General features: G+C 33.3%; 1 protein-coding gene across 5 annotated transcripts in view; it reads left to right on the top strand.

The window, feature by feature from the left end:
• The window catches only part of Ankib1 (ankyrin repeat and IBR domain containing 1), a 177575-nt gene that overhangs the window by 71452 nt on the left and 86238 nt on the right, over nucleotides 1-19885 (top strand). For all 5 annotated transcript variants that reach the window (XM_063242858.1, XM_063242827.1, XM_063242820.1 and 2 more), the window contains exon 2: nucleotides 12838-13108. In XM_063242858.1, coding sequence (XP_063098928.1) covers nucleotides 12921-13108 — 188 coding nt within the window. In that variant the 5' untranslated portion in view covers nucleotides 12838-12920. The remainder of the gene's footprint in view (nucleotides 1-12837; nucleotides 13109-19885) is intronic.

The raw sequence follows: 19885 nt of genomic DNA, 5'->3' as shown, positions 1-19885 counted from the left end.
ACAATTTTGTAAAAATTCCTTTTTTCCATTAAAAATATGTTGAATACCTAGTGGTAAATTTTGCACATACAGGTTTGCAATAGAGCTATGGGAATTAAGAGTAAGGCTGGGGCTTGCTATATATTCTGGTTAGATTGCAATGGAGATGGAGTTAATATAATAGCATCTAAACTGAAGAGCTTTTGGAAGACACACCCACATTGCTTTTTCCCCTCAGCATTTGTCTAACGCTTATAGTTAGTCTTGGAAATGATTTAACCACTTAAAGAAGACAAATGTAAACTTCTACATTTTGGTTCTACCCAAACTGAGTATTTGGAGCCTATGTGAAAGAACAAAGAGGCATCATGCAGGTGTATTTCTGCTCTCCCCCACTTCAGTAGTTTTAACCAAATGAGCCAGGGTATTAGCCACCCAGCAATCCTGATATCAGAGCTATCATTTTCAAATTTCTAGGCAACTTTTGTCTGTCTATTACGATTTGTGTCTGGATGTCCCCCCAAAGTGCCTCATACAGTCATGGAAGCAGGCTTTTGAGAGGCAGCTGAATCTAGAGTTTATGATTGATTCATAGTCTAATGCTGGAATAAGGGTGTGAGTGCTACACCCACTCTAGGACGGGTAGCCTGCGTACAATATAAGGGACTGAAAGAAGTTTGCTTTCCCCTCTCATGTTGCTTTTGATATCTACTGCTGCCATGAAAGATTGAGTCTCTGCCGTGTGCCACTTTGCCTTGGAGCCAGCCAATTATGAACTAAACCCTCCACACACTGAGCTAAATAAACCTTTTGTCCTTTAACTTTGGATGTTGGGGATTTTGTCTCAACAAGGAGAGAAAAGACATGGTGGTAACAAAGAGTCTCACCTATGTTTCACAATGTATGTTACTACATAATTACTCAAGCATTGAAGGTTTCTCATATTTCACCCTTCATCCTTTCTTTGTCTAGCCATTACTTTTACCATATTTTAGTAAAATGGTCTGTGTATCCTACTTCTAAGAAGACCACTATTTTGCAGTCCTCAAAAAACTGCCCCCAAATTCAGTGATTGTCTTTAGTACTCAAAGGATTTGCTATGTAATTATGTTCACAGTTAAAATTTATTGCAGCAAGAGGATTTGAAGGAAAATCTGTAAAAAGAAACACATGGAGAAAGGCGCATAAGAGAATAGGCCTAAACTTCCAAGCATCTTCTCATTATGAAGTCACTGAAAGCATGCTTGATTTTTCCATCACTGAATTCTGATAATGTCATCTACCAAGGAAGGTCACTAGAGACTCAGTGACTATGGTGGTTTACTAAAGGCTGGTCACATAGATGTAGCATGTACCAAAATTCCAGTTTCAAGAAGAAATGCAGTGTTAATCATGTACCACATTGCACAGTGTAGCAGCACTGAACCTCTTCAGGGAGACACGACAAGTCTGGAATCCAAGGTGGTTGCCTTGCAAATTGGTCTTCCTGAGGTTAACTGTCTCAAGCATAGCTGTTCTGTTAACACTTGTACAACATGGTGGAATGCTCTCAGACAAGGCTGAAATTGTATAGTGAATAAACCTAATTTATCTTGATCAATTTACTTAGGGCAATGAATAAGAAAAAATGAGGGCTGTAGAAGTGAAATAGTGCTTTTCTCCATTGGCTGGAAAGGACGTTGGTTTCGGGAACATTAATGACCATGAGTTCCAGTGTGGTGGCGAAACCTCAGATAAGGGTGTCTGTTGGAGCATTCATTGTTTTTTTTTTTTTTTTTTTTTTTTTTTTTTTTTTTTTATTTAAGAGGAAAAAGAGAAAAACACAAAACAAACCAAAGCGGCGTAAGGGTACACGCAATACAGAACTACAAAACAAAACAAAACAAAAAACCATAACAGTAAGAAATTACCTGCTAGTAGATTACACACTATTTTCTTGAAAATAGTTCCTCAAATCACAGTATCAAAGAACACAAGGTGGACATTCAAACAGGGAGACTGCAAACAGCTGTGTTCAATGTTCCAAAAACATTGATAAAGTCAGCTATTTAACACCCCCAAACACACTTGCTGTTATATCCGTTAGAGCTCCTTTTCTTTTTTTTTTTTTTTTCCCTCTCTTTTTTACAACAAAATTTACACATCTTGGATTTTATTACTCCTTAGTGCTTATTACTTTCTTTGGGGGGGGGGAAGAATACAGTCAAATATGGCAAAACAAAGCTGTCAGTCAATACCAAGGATAGACATAGCACATGGTGTAGAACAGAGTACAAGTTTATCAACAATGGTTATCAACGTTGTCCCTTGTTTCCTTAGAAAGAATTGTCTATCTTATTAGATATTATAAAGTTGGACAAAACAGTAGAGAACAAGACCAATAAAACTTAGGCGTTGTAAACATTACAGGACTTCCAAAGAAGACAATAGTCAAACCAGAATGGGTATCTTAGTGAATCTTATTGTCTTCAAAGTAGTTGCCTATGTCTTCAAACTTGATACTATCATATAGAATGGAACAGAGTCTAATCAGTCAAAACAAGATCGTGGGAGTACTACAGGACTTCAAAACAAGTTAATAGGAAATCGAAAAGAGTTACTATTTATATATCCTAATTTTTTTGAATTTTTTCTTTAATTAAGACAAACATAAGAAATGACTAAATAATTTTTTTTTGAAACAATAAGGGGGAGATTGAGATAAAACAGGACATAACAATATAACAATAGAGGTCACAGCATGACTGTTTCAATAACCTAGTACTTCACCACCTTATAACCTGACTTAATAGTAGTTACCATAGTGTCTTTTTCCTTGAAATATTTGGGTAAAACTTCATATACTCTAGCTTCAAATATTTTCATATCAAGAAGCCCAGAATAAAGCCTTTCTAATTAATGAGTGAAAACTTTATAAGGCTTCAAGGCCACCTAATGGGGAATCATGATTACCACATATTTTTATATATTTGAATCATTACTTACGTTAGGGAAACTATTCGGTATTCACACAGGAGCATTCATTGTTTCCCAGGGAGTTGCAGCTCTCTATAAGTTCGATGTGGCTGAACCAAGAAAGAAAACATGCGGATTTCTACAGAAATTACAATTCCATGAAAGATTTTGAAGAAATGAGGAAGGCTGGTATCTTTTAGAGTGTGAAGTGATTAAGGAATAAAAAGGTTTCTTTAGATTGAGTTCCATAGACATTTGTCACTGATCAGCATTCCTGAACTGTGAAACATCAGTGTGTGGGCTAAGGAATACTTAGTTCCTCATGACAAATAAACACTTGTGTGGACAGTTGAAAAAAGAAAAGAAGCGAAATAGTTTTAGTTTTTAGATTTCTATGATACTAAATTTTAAAGTACCTTACATTGGAAGAGAGCAAAGTTAGAATTGTTGACTTGATAGTAGTGGATGGTGGTTGGTGAAATGAAATCTTTTCCAATGAAGATAATCTAAATAATTTCTTCTTGTAGCAACTCTGTAATTGTTCTTTGTAATTGGTTGAGAAAGAAAATCACTTTGTAAACTTGTACTAACTTGGTATGTACATAATTAGAGAAAAATTCCCATTTAAATTCACTTTTTAAAATTTCAAGCATTTAATATTGCTTAAAATATTAAAAATTAATGATCACTTTTCAAAAACAATACTTGACTACAGATGTTTATATAGTAAGAAGTCTTTAATTGAATACATTATGAATTTTAGACAAGGGTTAGAGGTTTGTCTTTTGAAGCACAAGTAGTTTTTCTTTGTTTAAAATGTGTCAACTCTGGGACTAAGAATGTGGCTCAGTGGCACAGTCCCTGCCTAGCAAGTGTGAGATCCAGAGTTTGATTTCTGGTATCCAATAAATAAATAAAATGTATCAACTTTGAAACCTTGACTTCCTTAATTCCAGGATAAACATTTCAATTTAATATTTTCACTTATCTTTTTAAAATAGGGATAATACAGCATTCAAAATTAGATAAGAAAGCTGAACAATCAGAGATGCCAATGCTGCTGAAATTGAACTTATTCACTGACAACACCACACACAGCACTAAATCCTGAAGGGTTTATTTTGCAGTCATATGAAATTCTGAACTCAAACTTTGAAAAATAGTTGATGAGGGAGTTCAAGTAAAACACATACTTTTTCTAGTAGAAGGTTCAATATTGCTTAGGAAAAATTTCAGCTCTTTGAAAATTTTACTTAAGAGCTGTCATTGTTAGAGGTAATTAGGGTTTTGTTTGTTTTGCGTTGTTTTGGGACAGTTTCACTATGCACTTCTGGCTGGCTTTGAACTCACTTTGAAGCCCAGGCTGGCCTCAGACTCACATCTCAGCCTCCCAAGTGCTAGAAATTACAGGCATGCTCTACCACACCTGACCTGAGGTAATAATGTTTTAACAGGAGATACAAGAGTGTTGTTTCATATAGTAGTTATTTCCCAGATTTTTGCAGTTTTCCACTTGTTGACCTTATGCTAGATATTTTCAGTGTTCATTTGGCAGTTTGGCAAAAAGCAGCAGTCAGCTGCTGCCTTTTACAGCTACAGTATTTTCATTTCTTCGTTTTCTAACAGCAACATCTTTTACCACATGGTGAAAGCTATGTATGCTAAAAGATATCCTGAAGAAGTCAGAATACATTGGATTATCTCTTCTTGTTTACTGAGAAATTTCAGGCAATTAAATTTATCAATTTTTATTACTATGTAATATTTTTGTGTTTATATAGCCATTTTATTTTGAATGCTTCCATATTAAGATGTTGGAATAACAGCAAAATGAATTTTAATTCTGGATTGTGTTACATGAAAGTTACTTTTGCTGTGAAAAGATTTTCTCAGATCAGGTCATTTTCATCATACTCTAACTTTAGAAAATTTTTCTGTAGACTATGTGTTTTCCTGATCTGTGAAGCCATAGGTGATGCTAACTTAATATGCAGATTGGCAAGCTAAATCCCAAATCTCTTGAATCTCCCTTTTTAGCAGCATTTTAGACTAAGACTTTTTTACTCTAAGGTTTGTGTATATGTGTATGCATGTGTGCACATTTATATGTTTCATATTGTCCCAATGCAAGGTCTGTCTCCTGCTCTTGGCTTCATACTTCCCAATTTAATGTTCTTTTTACTTAATATTTATGAGTGCAGTTACATAAGAGAGACTTTGTTGATACTCCTAGTTACCTAGAAAAATAATAAAATTAACTTTTGTTCAGAATATAGTTGGAAAAATATGTAGATGTTTTAATTAAATTTATTGGTACATTTTAGGTATACATAATAATCACATTCATTCATAGCTATACCTGATGTAACTTTATTCTTTTATTCCTACTCCCCCCCCCATTTTCCCTCTGCTCCCTTCACCTCTTCCTCTCCTTATTTACAAGAGCTTTGTTTCCATTTTTTCCTCATTTTTTCTTCCCCCTTTTTTCTTTTCCCCTTCTTCTTCTGTGTATCCTTCCCATTTGAACATTTTCTTCATATTTCACAGTATCTATATACATTTTGGTCCTTATTTACACTTTCAGTTTCTCACACCAGAGAAACAATGTGATATTTACGCGTATGTCTGATTTATTTTATTTAACAGTATGGTCTCAAGGTGCATCTAGAATATGTAGATTTTAATTTGCCAGAGTCAGACACCCTAGTAAATGATTACCAGTTATGTATCCTTATGTACCTTTTTTTGTCACTGTTTTTGGTACTGGGAATTAAACTCAGTACCTCATACTTACCAGGTAGGCGCTGTGCCATTGAGCTGTATCCCTAGCCTTATATATCATTTGTGATATAAAAGTAGAGACAATAACATTTTTTTAAGGTTTTAAGAAGAAGAATGAGTTCTTCAAAGGTAGCAAGTGACTTTTTGTCAAATACGTAAAAGTTGTAGTAAAAGTTTTGAGTGCCTGCTATGTGCTAGCCAATGTACTATGCTTACTATGTACTTTGCCCATGTAATTATGAAAATTCTAAAAACTAGTGTTCTCCCTGTTTTACTAATGAAGAAATTGAGATACAGAAAGGTAACTTATGATAGAATTAGAAAGTAAATATGAAGCACCAAATATATATATATATTTTTTTTTCAGGGTGTTTTTTTTCTGGGTAGCAGCAGCCTTTTCAAATATTTTCTTTGTTTTGTTTTGTTTTGTTTTGTTTGTTTTTAGTACCAGGAGTCGAATTTATAACCTTGTGCTTGCCAGGTAGGCATTTATGCCACTGAGCTAAATCCCCAACCCTTTTTCAAATATTTTTAATCAATGGTTTTAGTCACCATTTCATGGCCAAATTTAACATAGGCTTTTTAAGTACACAGTGTATAAAGTAATCATTTACTTCCAATAAGCTATGAATGTTAAGAATTTTTAAGGTTAAATCTGGAAATACAATTGAAAAGATTTAAATGTAGTCTTTTTAAGTCCTATAATTTTGTGAATCAATACTTTTTTATGCTATACGCAGTGTTTATATAGTGAAGTCTAAGGTTTGTCTTTATTGCTTTAAGTAGAAGAGAGATTTATAGCTTTACGTAGTAGAGAAGTGTAAGATAAACTTTATAGCTTTAAGTAGAAGCCAAGTATGTTTGTTAGTTATTTCATATAAATTGTGAAGTTTTATATATATTATCAAATTTAGTCTTTAAAATGATCTTCTGAAATGAATATTATTTTTTAGATGAGAAAACGTTTCAAGGTTGACCTGAACTTGCAGTTTATTATTTATTTATTTTTTTGAGACAGGTTCTTGCTTTGTTGTTCAGGCTGACCTTGAATTTAATGTACTTCGTAGCCCAAAAGATTATAGCAATCCCCCTGCCTCAGTTGCCCTAATAGTGGGATTACGGGTGTAAGTCTCCATACCTAGCAAAGATTTACCAATTTTAGCATAGCTCTGTCTGAATTGAGTTGAAAAAGTTAAAGCTAAAGGCAAACTTTTAGTATAGGGATTCAAGGGGTTTTGTTTTATTTTGTTTTGGTTTGGTTTTTGCTACTGTGAACTGAACTCATGACCTCATACTTGCCAGGCAGGCCCTTATGACACTGAGCTAAACTTCCGTCCCAGCATTCAAGGTTTTAGCGTTACTTAGCTATACAACCTCTGCTTATTCCCTTATGCAAATCCTCAACCTCAGGTAAACTGATTATTCTTGAAAAGGGCTTTTATATAGGCATAGTTATGTACTTTCAAAGAGATTGCTTTTATCTTACCATCTGTAGGAATCCTAAAGATTTTGCAAAAAGTATGGTAAGTATACCTTTCCCTCCTTGTATATAGTCAAATCCTAAATGTAGGTATCACTAATGCTGGCTGTATACTAATACTGGCTGCCAGAAAAGCCAAAACATGCCATTTTTCTTTGTTCTCCTCCAAATGAGATGTTTTAATGTTGGACCTGAATAGTATGGTATATATTTTTTAGTAGAAAGGGTACAGATCAGATTCAGCTAGCTGTTTGTAACCTTTTTTTCCTTTCATTTTCTGTTGTCTCTTACCATCAGAGAAATCTAGTCCAGAGGAGCCAGTGGACATTGAGATTTACATATGGCAGTTTAATACCCTGCATTAAGAAATTGCAAAGAAGTAGATGTACCAAAAATAGTAGTAAAGAGCATTGATTTTTTTTTTCTTGGAGTGGTCTTTATTTTCCATTGGACAAATGGTCCTACAAGGATTTATGAATTAAATTGTTCTTTTTAATTCCATTTGTTATTTTATTTTATTATAACATATGATTTGTAGCCCATGTTGTTGTGTTTCTGCACTGTTTCTAAGTAAATACTATTCAAGACATAACCAGTTTCCAAATATGTCTCAGTGTCTCAAATCAGTGCCCTCTTTAAAATCATCTGTTGCCTGAATTACCTTAGTAACCTCCAGATTGGCCTTCCTGTTTCTGCCCTTTTTTAGTCTGTTCCTTATATAGGGCCTATAATTCTTTTTTTAAATTTAAATACTTTGAAATGTTAGGATAAGTTTCACAGATAGTAAAGGGAGTTCCTGTCTACCTTTCACTTAATCTTCCTTAATGTTAACATCTTGCATAACCATAGTTCATTTACAAAAAATAAAAAATTAGCATTAGACCAATACTATTAACTGTACTTGACTGTATCTGTGAGTTCTGTATCTGTAGTTTCAACCAATGGTGAATCAAAAATATTTGAAACAATTGCTCTATAACAAACATATGTAGACTTTATAGTTAGTATAGCAACTATATAACATTTACATTGTATTAGATATTAGCAGTAATCTACAAATGATTTAAAGAAAGGTCTGTAGAGAATGCACATAGATTATAATGCAAATACCGCACCATTTTGTGGAAGGAATTTGAGCACTTGTGGATTTTGGTATCCATAGAGGGTTCTGGAGCCAATCCTCTGATGATATTAAGAAACAAACTGTAAAAAAAAAAAAAAAAAAAAGAAAGAAAGAAAGAAAGAAAGAAAGAAAGAAAGAAACTATATACTTTATACAAACTATATACTTTATTTTGATTTTACCACTTTTCCATTTTATTGTTGTTTTTGTTGTTACTGTTTTTGAGACAGGGTCTCACTTGCGAAGGTCCTCTTGCTAAAGATCTTCTTCTCAAGTTCTGGACTTGCAGGTGTGTGCCCCCACACCTGGCTTTTCTTCCATTTAGAATCGAGTTTAGGATCTCTCATGGCATTTATTTGTCATGTTTTCTTAGACTTCACTAACCTGTGAAGTCTTGCAGCCTTTTCTTGTCTTTCTTCATCTTTTTGAAGAGTTACTGCCTGGTTCTTTTGTAGAATGTCTAATTTGAGTTTCTTAAATACTTCCTCAGTTTAGATTGATGATATACATTGTTTACATAAGAATGCTATAGAACTTAGGTGCCTTTTTTAGTGCCTCAAGTCAGGATATGTGACATCAGTGTGTTGCAGGTTTAAGGTGGTGTCTCCACTGTCTCACTTTATAATATCTTAGGGGAGATGATTGCAGTATATGATACCCTGTTTATTATCATACTTCTGACCACTAATTTTTAAAACCATTCAAAAAGGCAAGAAAAATTAAATAAGAATACAGACTTGGGGCTGGGGATTTAGCTCAGCGGCATAAGCACCTGCCCTGCAAGCAGGCAGTCGTGAGTTCGATCCCCCATACCGATAAAAAGGAAAAAGACAAAAAAAAAAAGAATACAGATTTACAAGGAATAAATAAAACTGTCTCTCACGTGTAGATGATGTGAATTTACTTTCAAATCACAAAAAAAACTAGTTTCTTTTTTACTTCTACAGCTAATAAGTGCATTTAACAGGTTAATGAAACAAGGTAAACATACAAATTCAATTGTATTTTTATATATATGCTAGAAATGAACACTTAATTACCATTTATAATAGCACCCCCAAAAGAAAGTATCAAATCAGTATAATATTTATATATTACATATTATATGGAGAAATATCACGTAAGGATTTTTACTCAGAGTGAATAATCACTTTGGGCAGTCATAACTTTGGCTATGAAAATAAAGGATGCTCTGCCAAATTTCTAGGCAAGATTTAATGAGGATAAATCTGAGGGAAATGTAACTATGTCTTTAAATGATGTATTTCCTGGTAATTTTCAGGCTTATTGATCAGATTTTTTAAAATGAAGCAGATTTGGAAGCTGCAAGCCACAGGATAGCTTCTAGATGCCATTAAACTTTTTAATATGAGTAACAGTAATATTTAATGAACTTTTTTTATTACTGATTCTTTTCAAAATACCTTGTTACTTTAAATAAATACCTCAAGAAACATTGCTGTCTTATTTCTTTTTTTACATCTAAGATACGAATTTCTTTTCTTATAGAACATTTCACTAAAGTAATACTATAATGTAATTTTTTTTTAAAAAAAGTACGGATCAGTCTGATCCAGAACTCTGAAAATGCTTAAAGTTAGAGCTGTATTCTGTCAAGAAAGATAAGATCAAAATAACTGAAAGCTTCTAAAATCTTAGACAAGATCTTTCAAAATTCACATGATATCCTTTATATTTGTGTAGGTAAAAATATGCAGTAAACTCAGTGGAATTAGTCTACAATTAAGTACTTAGAATTTGGCATAGTGGCACATGCCTGTAATCCCCCCACTCAGGAGGCAGAGGCAGGAGGATCACAGTGAGTTTGAGACCAGTTTGTGCTACATAGCAAAACCTTTCAAAAGCAAAACAAAACAAACAAATCTTAAGTACTTAGAGTTGTACCTCAAAACACAAATTATTTCACTGAGAATAAACATATGACTCCTAGATTCTGTGAAAAACTAAAGGAAAAAAATAAAATCCAGGCTATTCTCCCCTCCCAAAAATCTCATGTCCATAGTATACTGTGATAAATACAGAGTATAAGAGAGCAGGGTTTGCTCTTCTAATTTGAGACAATAAAAAAATAGTACTTTAGGCTAAAAATTCAACAATCTTCCGAAGAATTAAATAAAAATTTTAACAATATGTAGTATGATCCAGTAGAATAAAAATATTGTCAATATATATAAATATATATTATATATACATAAATATATGTGTGATTATCAAAATGTCAACTTTTTCAAAACATTTCACTATGCATATATAATTTAGATTTAAAATTTAAAAATCAATATCAAAGAATCCATAAAAGACCTAGTTGGTGACCTCATTAAGTATAGTTGGCCCACAGATTCTACTATAATACTATAATACTATATTACCTCATTAAGTATAGTTGGCCCACAGAATCTACTATAGTACTATAATAAGTATATAACACTTATCTCTAAATTAGACAAGGAGATGTCATACTGTGACATTTAACTGGAGGAATCTAGGAGCTTTTTATGCATTGGTGTCTGTGTATTGAAATCACCCAGGGAGTTTAAAAACCAAGGCTTGAGTGCAACCCCTGGAAACTCTGATTTAATCGGTCTAAAATGTAGCTTGACCAATGTAGCAGGACTCTGAAGTTCTCCAGATTATAAGGATATGTAGCCATGATTGAGAACTTATTTTATAACATATTTAGAAAACCAACTCACTTGTTTTCCATCCTTTTTTAAGTTATATTCTGTTGAGATTGGTACTACAGTTGTGTTGAACAGCATGTGTATTCTAGAATTGAATGTCCAGTCTTACCACTGAATTAATTGGATAGCATGGTGGACTCATATTCTCTGCCTCTTAAATTTTCCTCCTTCCATTTTAATTTTTATATTTTCGTAAGTTAAATTTTTCCTCCACTACTGGAGATTGAACCCAGGGCCTTCACACTAATCTGCATCCCCACCCCATTTTTTATTTTGAGAGAAGGTTTTAGTAAGTCTGTAGATTGCCCAGGCTGTGTTCAACTCAAGATCCTTCTGCCTTGGGCTCCAAGAGTTCTGGGATTATAGGCATGCCAACTGCAGTAACAGTTAAGTTTCTAAAAGCATAAATAATTAAGTCCCTGCTCGGTGTAAAAGTGTTTAACTGTTTCACATTTAACTCTAAATTCTAATCTGGCCCAATCTACTTTCAGTTTATTCTCCTGTTCATTCCATGCTAAACTCCATGCTTACTTGCCAGTTCTTGGATAGAACAATGTTTCATATCTGTTTTTATTATATAGTTTCTTGTCACTAATTTTGATCATTGTGTTAGCTGTCTGTTACTGTGCCAAAATACTAGATAATTAACTTAAAAGGAAGAAAGTGTATTTAGGCTTATAGTTTCAAAGTCGATGATACATGACCCTGTTGTCTTGGGGCTGGGGTGGCACAGTGCATCATGGTGATAGTGTGTTGGCTGAATAGACTGACGGACTTCTTGTCTGTGAGGAAGCAAAAAGAGAAAGAGGAATGGGGCTGTGGTTGCAGTGTCCTCATTAAGAATGTGCCCCAGTGACCGAACTTCTCCGAGGTTGGCCACTAAGCCTCAAACATGCAAGTCTTTAGGGAATATTCAAACTATAACTCATAAATCAGTAACAAATTCAGAAACAATATGTAATGTAATAGACCAAAGGTAGCATTTATTGAACATATTAACCAAGGACTATACTTTAATATAAAGTTGCTCTTGTAATCCTTAAAACTATTCTGAGAAGCAGTTGTTTTCTTCAATGCACATATGGGAACTTGAGGATTTTTGACCTTCCACACCCACCTCACACTGTCTCAATAGTATAGTCTTATACCTTTATCATAGTTTCTTTTTTAGACATGATATTCAAAAGCATTTGATGTTTTTAGCCTTGTTTTAAATTCTCTATTGTAGAGGAAATAAATTTAATGATCTTAAAAGGCAGAATAATCACTTCCTCCTTTGTTCTGTGTATGAACTATTTTATCAGTTTGCTTTGATTATCTGGGTATCAGTGAGTTGTATAATCAAGTATATTTGCATGTGAAAAGCTTTTCTCTGATGTCCTTTTCAGTATTATTTTCATTTTTCTTTTACTGTAATTTAAGGCCTTGTTTCAGTTCTTATAGAATTTCCTGTTTTTTTTATTACCATGTAAATTAGCTAAGTATGATTTATATTTAATTTGATTAGAAATTTAAGTGTATTTAACTTTAAAATTCAGTCAGGCTGGGCTATTACCTATGTGAAGAGGAAAGTGGAAAGCTCATATATATAAATAACTTGATGGTGCAAAGTACAGCCTGTAAAACCTTAACAGTCTCTATTGGAAGATGTTACAGTTTAACTTACAGAAGTTAATGTGGACAGTGTTAAAATGTGGAAGTTCATTTAGCTAAGAAATTTGGTAAAATGTAATGTTTTTTCCCTTACATTGTTTATTTAGGATAGGCTTTGTAATTACTGTTTTACAATCTAATTTAAATAACTTTTCTTGCATTAGAATGTGAAACATGCTGCAGAAACATTCAAGAAGTGGCTGAAAGAGGAAAGAAAAAGGTGCCACTGCTTAACAGAAAACAAAACATGGGAAATACAACTACCAAATTCCGAAAAGCACTCATCAATGGTGATGAAAACCTGGCTTGCCAAATATATGAAAACAACCCTCAGCTAAAAGAATCCCTTGATCCAAATACATCTTACGGGGAGCCCTACCAGCACAATACTCCATTACACTATGCTGCTAGACATGGAATGAATAGAATATTAGGGTGAGTATTGTTATAAATCTTTTAGTACCAAGTTAGTGAAAAGAGAAGACAACTATGGTCTTTGAAAATAGACATAGGTATATGTCATCTGGTATTGTGTGAGCTAAACTTGATAAAACTAAATATGCCTAAATTATTTGCTGTGATCTTCCTTATGATTTAGTATGATTTTCTTTATTGTACCCAAGTTGAACCAAAAAATTTAATAGTTTATTTCACATATTCTTTCTGCTATAAATATATTTTGAGCTGTGGTGTGTTTCAAAGTGTGAATGAAGTAATAGTGTTTAATTAAGTGCTAGTATTTAGTTTACATTTCAGTTGTAAAAAAGTATCCCCAGAATTGTAGAGAATGGTGTCAAAAGCAAAATTCTAAACTCTGACTAGCTACTTTAACTTGAAAAACAAATGTATTTGCTTTGTCTATTTATGATCAGGTTTTAAGTTTTATTCTTTTAGTAAGTCCAATTATTTAGAAAGTCTCTCTACCCCTTTTTCCCTCCCTATCGATTGCTTTCTTTTTGTGGTATTGGCAATTGAACCCAGGGCCTTCATGCTAATTAACATCCCCTGCCTTTTACTTTTTTATTGAGACAAGGTCTTACTCAATTGCTAAAAGCTCAGGCTAGGTTTAAACTTGCTATCTATCCTCCTGCCTCAGCCCCTCAGAGTGCTGAGATTAACAGGACTGTGCCAGCAAGTGCAGCTAAAAAAAAAATCTGTCTAAAGGCAAAATGAAAGGAACAAAGAATGGAACAGTTTAATAGAACATCTCAGTTTCTTAAAGTTGGTTATGTAGTTATGAAAGTCTGATGTTAGAAGAGAAATCTTGACTTATACACTGAAATGTAATCCTTAAATTAGTATTGAAAGCTCTTTAGAACTCTCAAAAACATTTTAAAGTTTTTAATGTTTCTTCTGTGTAGCATTATCATTCAAATTATGCTGCTCCTTCTGGAACCCCCAGAACATATGTGCTGAGTATTCTGTTTGCTTGTCCATGCTGTTGTCTGTTCTAGGGATAGCCTCCTTCCTTGCTCTTCACCTTTCTATCTAAACGTTGTACTTTCTTTAAGGCCCTGGACGTGGTATATCTATCTTCTTAGATTGTCAAAACCCTGTTTTCTTTTGTTGTTTTGTACCAGGGATTGAACTCATGACCTTGCACTTGCCAGGCAGGTGCTTAGGCCACTGAATTAAATCCCCAGCAGGAATCTCAGGTTTTTTTTTTTTTAACTTCTATGACCTTTTTATTAGTGTCACTTATTTATTATACACTACCTCCTTGTATTTTACAACTTTTATATGCCTTCTCTCTGCTTACCTGTATAAGAACTTTTTAAAGATTGCTTTTTTTTAGTTCTAGCATCTAGTATAGTGTCTCAGATAAAACTTTTATGAAACCATTATAAAAGAAAATATCTTTATGAATAGTATTTGGTTTTGGTTGTGGTTTTTTGAGATAGGATCTTGCTAAACTTCAGGCTGGTCTTAAACTTGTAATACTCCTGCCTCAGCCTCCTGAGTGCTGGAATTACAGGCGTGCATCACCACAGCTCAGCTATGAGCAGTATTTGTGCATGTAAAAAATTTCATGAATAATTTACATCATCTTGGCCCATGACTTTATCAAGTACATTTTGCTGTTATCTCATTTTTGCATTTATTTTTAATTATCATTTATCTGTTTAGATACCTATGAAATATCTAAAAATATCTTCAATTTAGCTAATTTGAAATTTTCTCCTTTTATACCCAAAACTGAGTCTTTGTGTTAATAACAGTGATGCATTGTACTTATATAACAATGTAATATAATAGTGGTAAATATCTACTGAGGGTTTATTATATTCTAGTGCTCTACATGTATTACCTTGGCTAGTCCTCATTACAGTTCTATGAGGCAGCTTATTGTATGCATCCTACAGATGAGAAAACTGAAGTACCATAAGGATAAGTGACTTGTCAAAACTCTCAAAGCTTGTGAATTGCAAAGCTAGTTTCCCTTGCAGATGACTGCAGGTTTGGAGCTCTGAAACAAGACTCTTACCACGTAGAGATCAACTGTTGTGTCATGGCTGCCTCAGCTACTTAATAGAAAGGCAAATTAACTTACTAGTCACTCTCATCTTCAGTTTCCTTATCTGTAAAATGAGTATTTACCTCACAGACCTTGTAGGATAGTCAGTTAACGATACGATGTATATATTATGCTAACATAATACACTGTTAATGATCTTTATTAGTTTTTGTATCTAAATCCTACATTCAAATCATCTGTAAGTTACTGGGTTTTTTGTTTTTTTGTTTTTAGTACTGGGGATCGAACTCACGACTGGGCACTTATGAGGCAGGCGTTTATGCTGCTGAGCTAAATTTCTAGCCCCAATTACTTTTTTACTTAACCAAATCTACTAAGTTAACTAAGTCTTGTCTCTTAGATGTACTTCTTTTCATTCCCATTCCCCCAAATTTAATATCCTCTTTTATAAACCTAATTGGCTCATCAACTAACTGCTCCCAGTAAAAATAACTGGCCCATAATTTTATTTGCCAATCTATTCTGCTTCTAAACTCTAAAAACTTCATGTATAGATTAATTGTCCTAAAGCATAACTTCTTAATTTTCTTTCCGTCATGAGAAACTTATTGTACCCTATTGTCTGTACTGTTCTGCTTAGCTTTCAAAACTACTTACACCTTCCCACATTCTATGAATTGGCCTAATCTTTCATTACTTTTCAACATTATCCTGTCCATCAAATTGCTTGACTTCCTTCCTGTTTTCCCCATCTTTAGGAATTCATCCTTCTTGTTGCTCCTGTTGTTTTTCAATTTTCACATGTCTTCTTTCTTTTCTAATTGCTTGTCCTTTAAGTCTTAATTTGGTTTCTACCTTGTTTATGAATTCATTCCCAAGTACTTGGACTTGAAGTACACTTTCTGTGCTCCATAATTCCCACAGTTTATACTTAAAACCATACTTTCATTATTAAACTCTTCTCCATTAGATTGTAAATATTATAATATAGTACTAGACATTTGGTATTGTTTTCAGTACACTATTTGTTGATTAATCTCCTAAAGGTTCATTAATCTATTAAAGCATCTTAGTAGGACCTTTTTTTTTGAGTGTTAGTGAAATTACAAAATTGTTGATTTAGCCTCTTAATATTTATTTATTTATTTGGTACCAGGGATTGAACTGACAACCTTACCCTTGAGAGGCCGGTGCTTACGCCACTGAGCCAAATCCCCGGCCCTTTGGCCTCTTAATATTTAATACTCCAGTAATACTTAAAATCAAGTCATGATTAATTAAAACTTTGTTTAGAGTATAAAACATATTTAAATGCTATGTTTGTAGTATAACCCTCAAATATACTTCATAAATTGGAAAATACTGTATAAGAAAATCATTAGATCTAGGTGTTACGGTACATGGCTATAGTCCCAGCTACTCAGGAGGCAGAGGTAAAAGAATCACTTAAGTTCATGATTCAGGACCAGCCTGAGCATCATAGCAAGAACTTGTCTTAAAAGAAAGAAAAACAAATGTGATTGATAAAAAAGTGTTCAACATCTCTGACCACTAGCGAAATGCAAAGTAAAACCACACTGAGATACTGTATTACTGTAGATAGAATGAATGTCATCAAGAAATCAGTCATAACAAATGTGTATGACTGCAGAAGGAAAAAAGAACACTTCTACATTGTTGATACAACTGTAAACTGTATAACCACTATGAGGAGTCCTGAAAAGTCCTCAAAAACTCTAAAACTAAAAATTCCATTCAACCCAGCTATATGGCTTCAAGAAATCTTCCCAAAAGAGTTAAAGTCATCTTAGTACAGTGATAGCTTCACACCCATGCATACAGTGATACATACCTACGCATCTTTATAGCATCACAATTTATAATAGCTAAATCTTGAAAACAGCCCATATACCCATCAGTAAATGAATAGATCAAGAAAATGTAATATTTATACACAATGGAATACTGTTCTGCTGTAAGGAAGAATAAAGTTAAGGCATTTTTGGTAAATGGATGCATCTCGAGACTGTTAAGTGAATGTAGACCAGAATACAAGATTAAATGTCACATGGTTATAAATATAAATAACAAAATAAAGGATAGAGATAATAGGAAGTAGGAAAATCTTTTTCAAATAAAAAGAGAAATGATATAGAAAGATAAAGTCAAGAGGGAAAAAAGGATTTAAAACATAAGCTAAAGGAAAAAATGAAAATAGAGAGTTTCAAATGAGAAAGTGAACAAGAGTTAGAAGAAATCTGGGAGGGATGGAGAAAGGGAAAAAAAATTAAGGTATGTTATATACATGTACAAACTTCCCAAGATAAATGTGATCATTATGTACTCTAACCATGTATTAATAAGAAAATTCTGTGAAAAGAAAAAGAATGTTACCACTCCTATTTATCACTCATTCATACAAAAAGAAAATCATTTAGTCTCGTCATCTTAAAATATGTTCTGAGCATTCCTAGATTCCAAGAGTATTTCAAAAAGTATATGAGGTCAAAACTTTTAAAAATAATAATAAGATATAATTTGCCTTTTAGTTGTGTTGGCATTTGTGCTAATAGTACAAAAAACAGTTAAATTGATGGCACTTTAAAAACCAAGACAGTGGCAACAAGCTATTCTATATTCATCCCGTAGGCACCAACAGTTAAAAAGGTAAAACCAATTTTACTCAAAAATATCTTCTATGAAGTAGTAAGATTGTTAATTTTAACTAATCTCCATCCTTGAGTACATCATCTTTTTAGTATTCTGTGTGACATCTAGGAAGTAAATGAAGCACTGCTATATAGCAAAGTATTATGATAACTCAGAGAAGCACTTACAATATTTGAGTTGTAAGTTCAACCACTTTTTTCATCAAACACTACTTTATATCTACCAACAACTGTAAAAATCATGGTTATTCAGACACTTGGCTGACATCTTACTGAGAAGGTCAAGTCCCACTTCAAGGAAAACAACTGCTATATTTGTTGTTAGTGGTAGATTTTGAATTTGCAAACAGTTTGCAATCTACCTTTTTTTTTTTTTTTAATTTTAAAGAGGGTAAAACTAAACAAAACAGAACAAAGCAGATCAGAAGAAAACGATGTGACACAGATTTCAAAGCAAGACAGCAAGAGATCTACAGTGGCTACCATAATGTTTCTTGTTTTCTTCTAAATAATTGTATCTTCACACACAATGAATTCATACAAAACAAAATAGTATAAAACTAATCAGAACAGAGTAATGAAGGCATTACAGACCTTCAAAACCAGACAGTAGGAAAATCAACAATGGCTACCGTACTGTCTCTTATTCTCTTCAAAATAACTGTCCATACATTCATGTATATTGAAATTAAACAATACACAACAGACTAAAACCACTCTGAAAAAGAAGAAAAGCATACTGCTTTTCACAGCATGACAATATGGAATCAGCAATGGATAGCATAATGTCTCCTTCAAAGTAGCTGTTCATCATGTGTATTCATTACCTTTGATTTAACAATACTTACTTTTCTGATTAGATTGATATAAACTAATGTAACTTTGTAGTTTGCATTATTTAATGAAATGTGTCAACATCTAGAAGGGCTGCATAACTTAGTATTTTTCAGAAGATCAGTGTATGTTTTAAAAAATATTATGCATAGGTAAAGATTTATTCAGAAAGCATAGGCTAGATCTGTTACAAAAAGTTCATTGATAGCAGGACTCAGTGGTACACCTCTGTAATCCTAGTTACTCATCAGGCTTAAGCAGGAAGATTGCAAGTTTGGGCAACCTAATGAAACCCTGTCTCAAAATTTAAGACAAAAAGAAAGGTGAAGATATCTCAGTGATAGAGCACTTTCCCTGGTTCAGTGTCTATTTCCAACACCAGTGGAGAGAGGTGCTTCCTACCTACCTCCTCCTGCCTAAGATTAAGAGCTTTAAATTAAAAATTGCTGACTACAGAAGTCATTTTTTGTTTTATTTTGTTTTGTCTTGTTTTGTTTTACCAGTACCAGGGATTAAACTTACGACCACACACTTGCAAGGCAGGCACTTAGGCCGCTGAGCTAAATCCCCAGCCCAGAAGTCCTCTTTCTAGTGCTACTTCTTCAGGTGTCTGGGGATACTTATTGCGTTTTTTTTCTCCCACAGTCAAATATTAAAGTATATGTTGATAAGGAACATAGATAACTAGCCCAACTGCATGGTGTGTGGACTTTGGTTATGACTGTAACTCACATAAATCAGTACCTAAGAATAGCAGTTAAAAGTAGACTTCAAATGTTGTTTTGGAAATGGGCACATCATGGGAGTAAAAATGGTTCTCTTCAAGTTCAAAAGCAAAGTCTCAGACGATTTCTACTTTGTGTTGATTTTTTATTCACTCATTTTATTAAACTTAAAATACAAGTGCTCCAAAGCTCTTCGTAACCAGCAGTAATTTTTAAAATTATGAAAGGGTCTAATGACCTGCAAGTTTAAAGTTTGCTGATCAAGTTAACATTTTTGCTTCTTTTAAGCTAGAAATATAGATCTGTTTCCACCATTTTGTTATTCTATTAAATGAGGATTTGAAAACTTATTTTAAAAGGTAATTGTATATTGTCTTTTAGTTACCAGTTTGGTTTATTTTTATGATTGGCTGAATACTTTATACTTAACTTTTTACTTTATTTTAAAACTTCAGCCTCCAGTTGTCAAATGTTTTTTTTTTTTTCCTATTTGAAGAACATTGACTCA

This window comes from Cavia porcellus, unplaced genomic scaffold (genome assembly GCF_034190915.1).
Source record: "Cavia porcellus strain 051 isolate PalLab524CR breed Dunkin Hartley unplaced genomic scaffold, mCavPor4.1 scaffold_2, whole genome shotgun sequence".
NCBI classification, from domain to species: Eukaryota; Metazoa; Chordata; class Mammalia; order Rodentia; family Caviidae; genus Cavia; species Cavia porcellus.
Note: the sequence above shows the minus strand (reverse complement) of the source record. Positions and strands in the feature narration are given on the sequence as shown.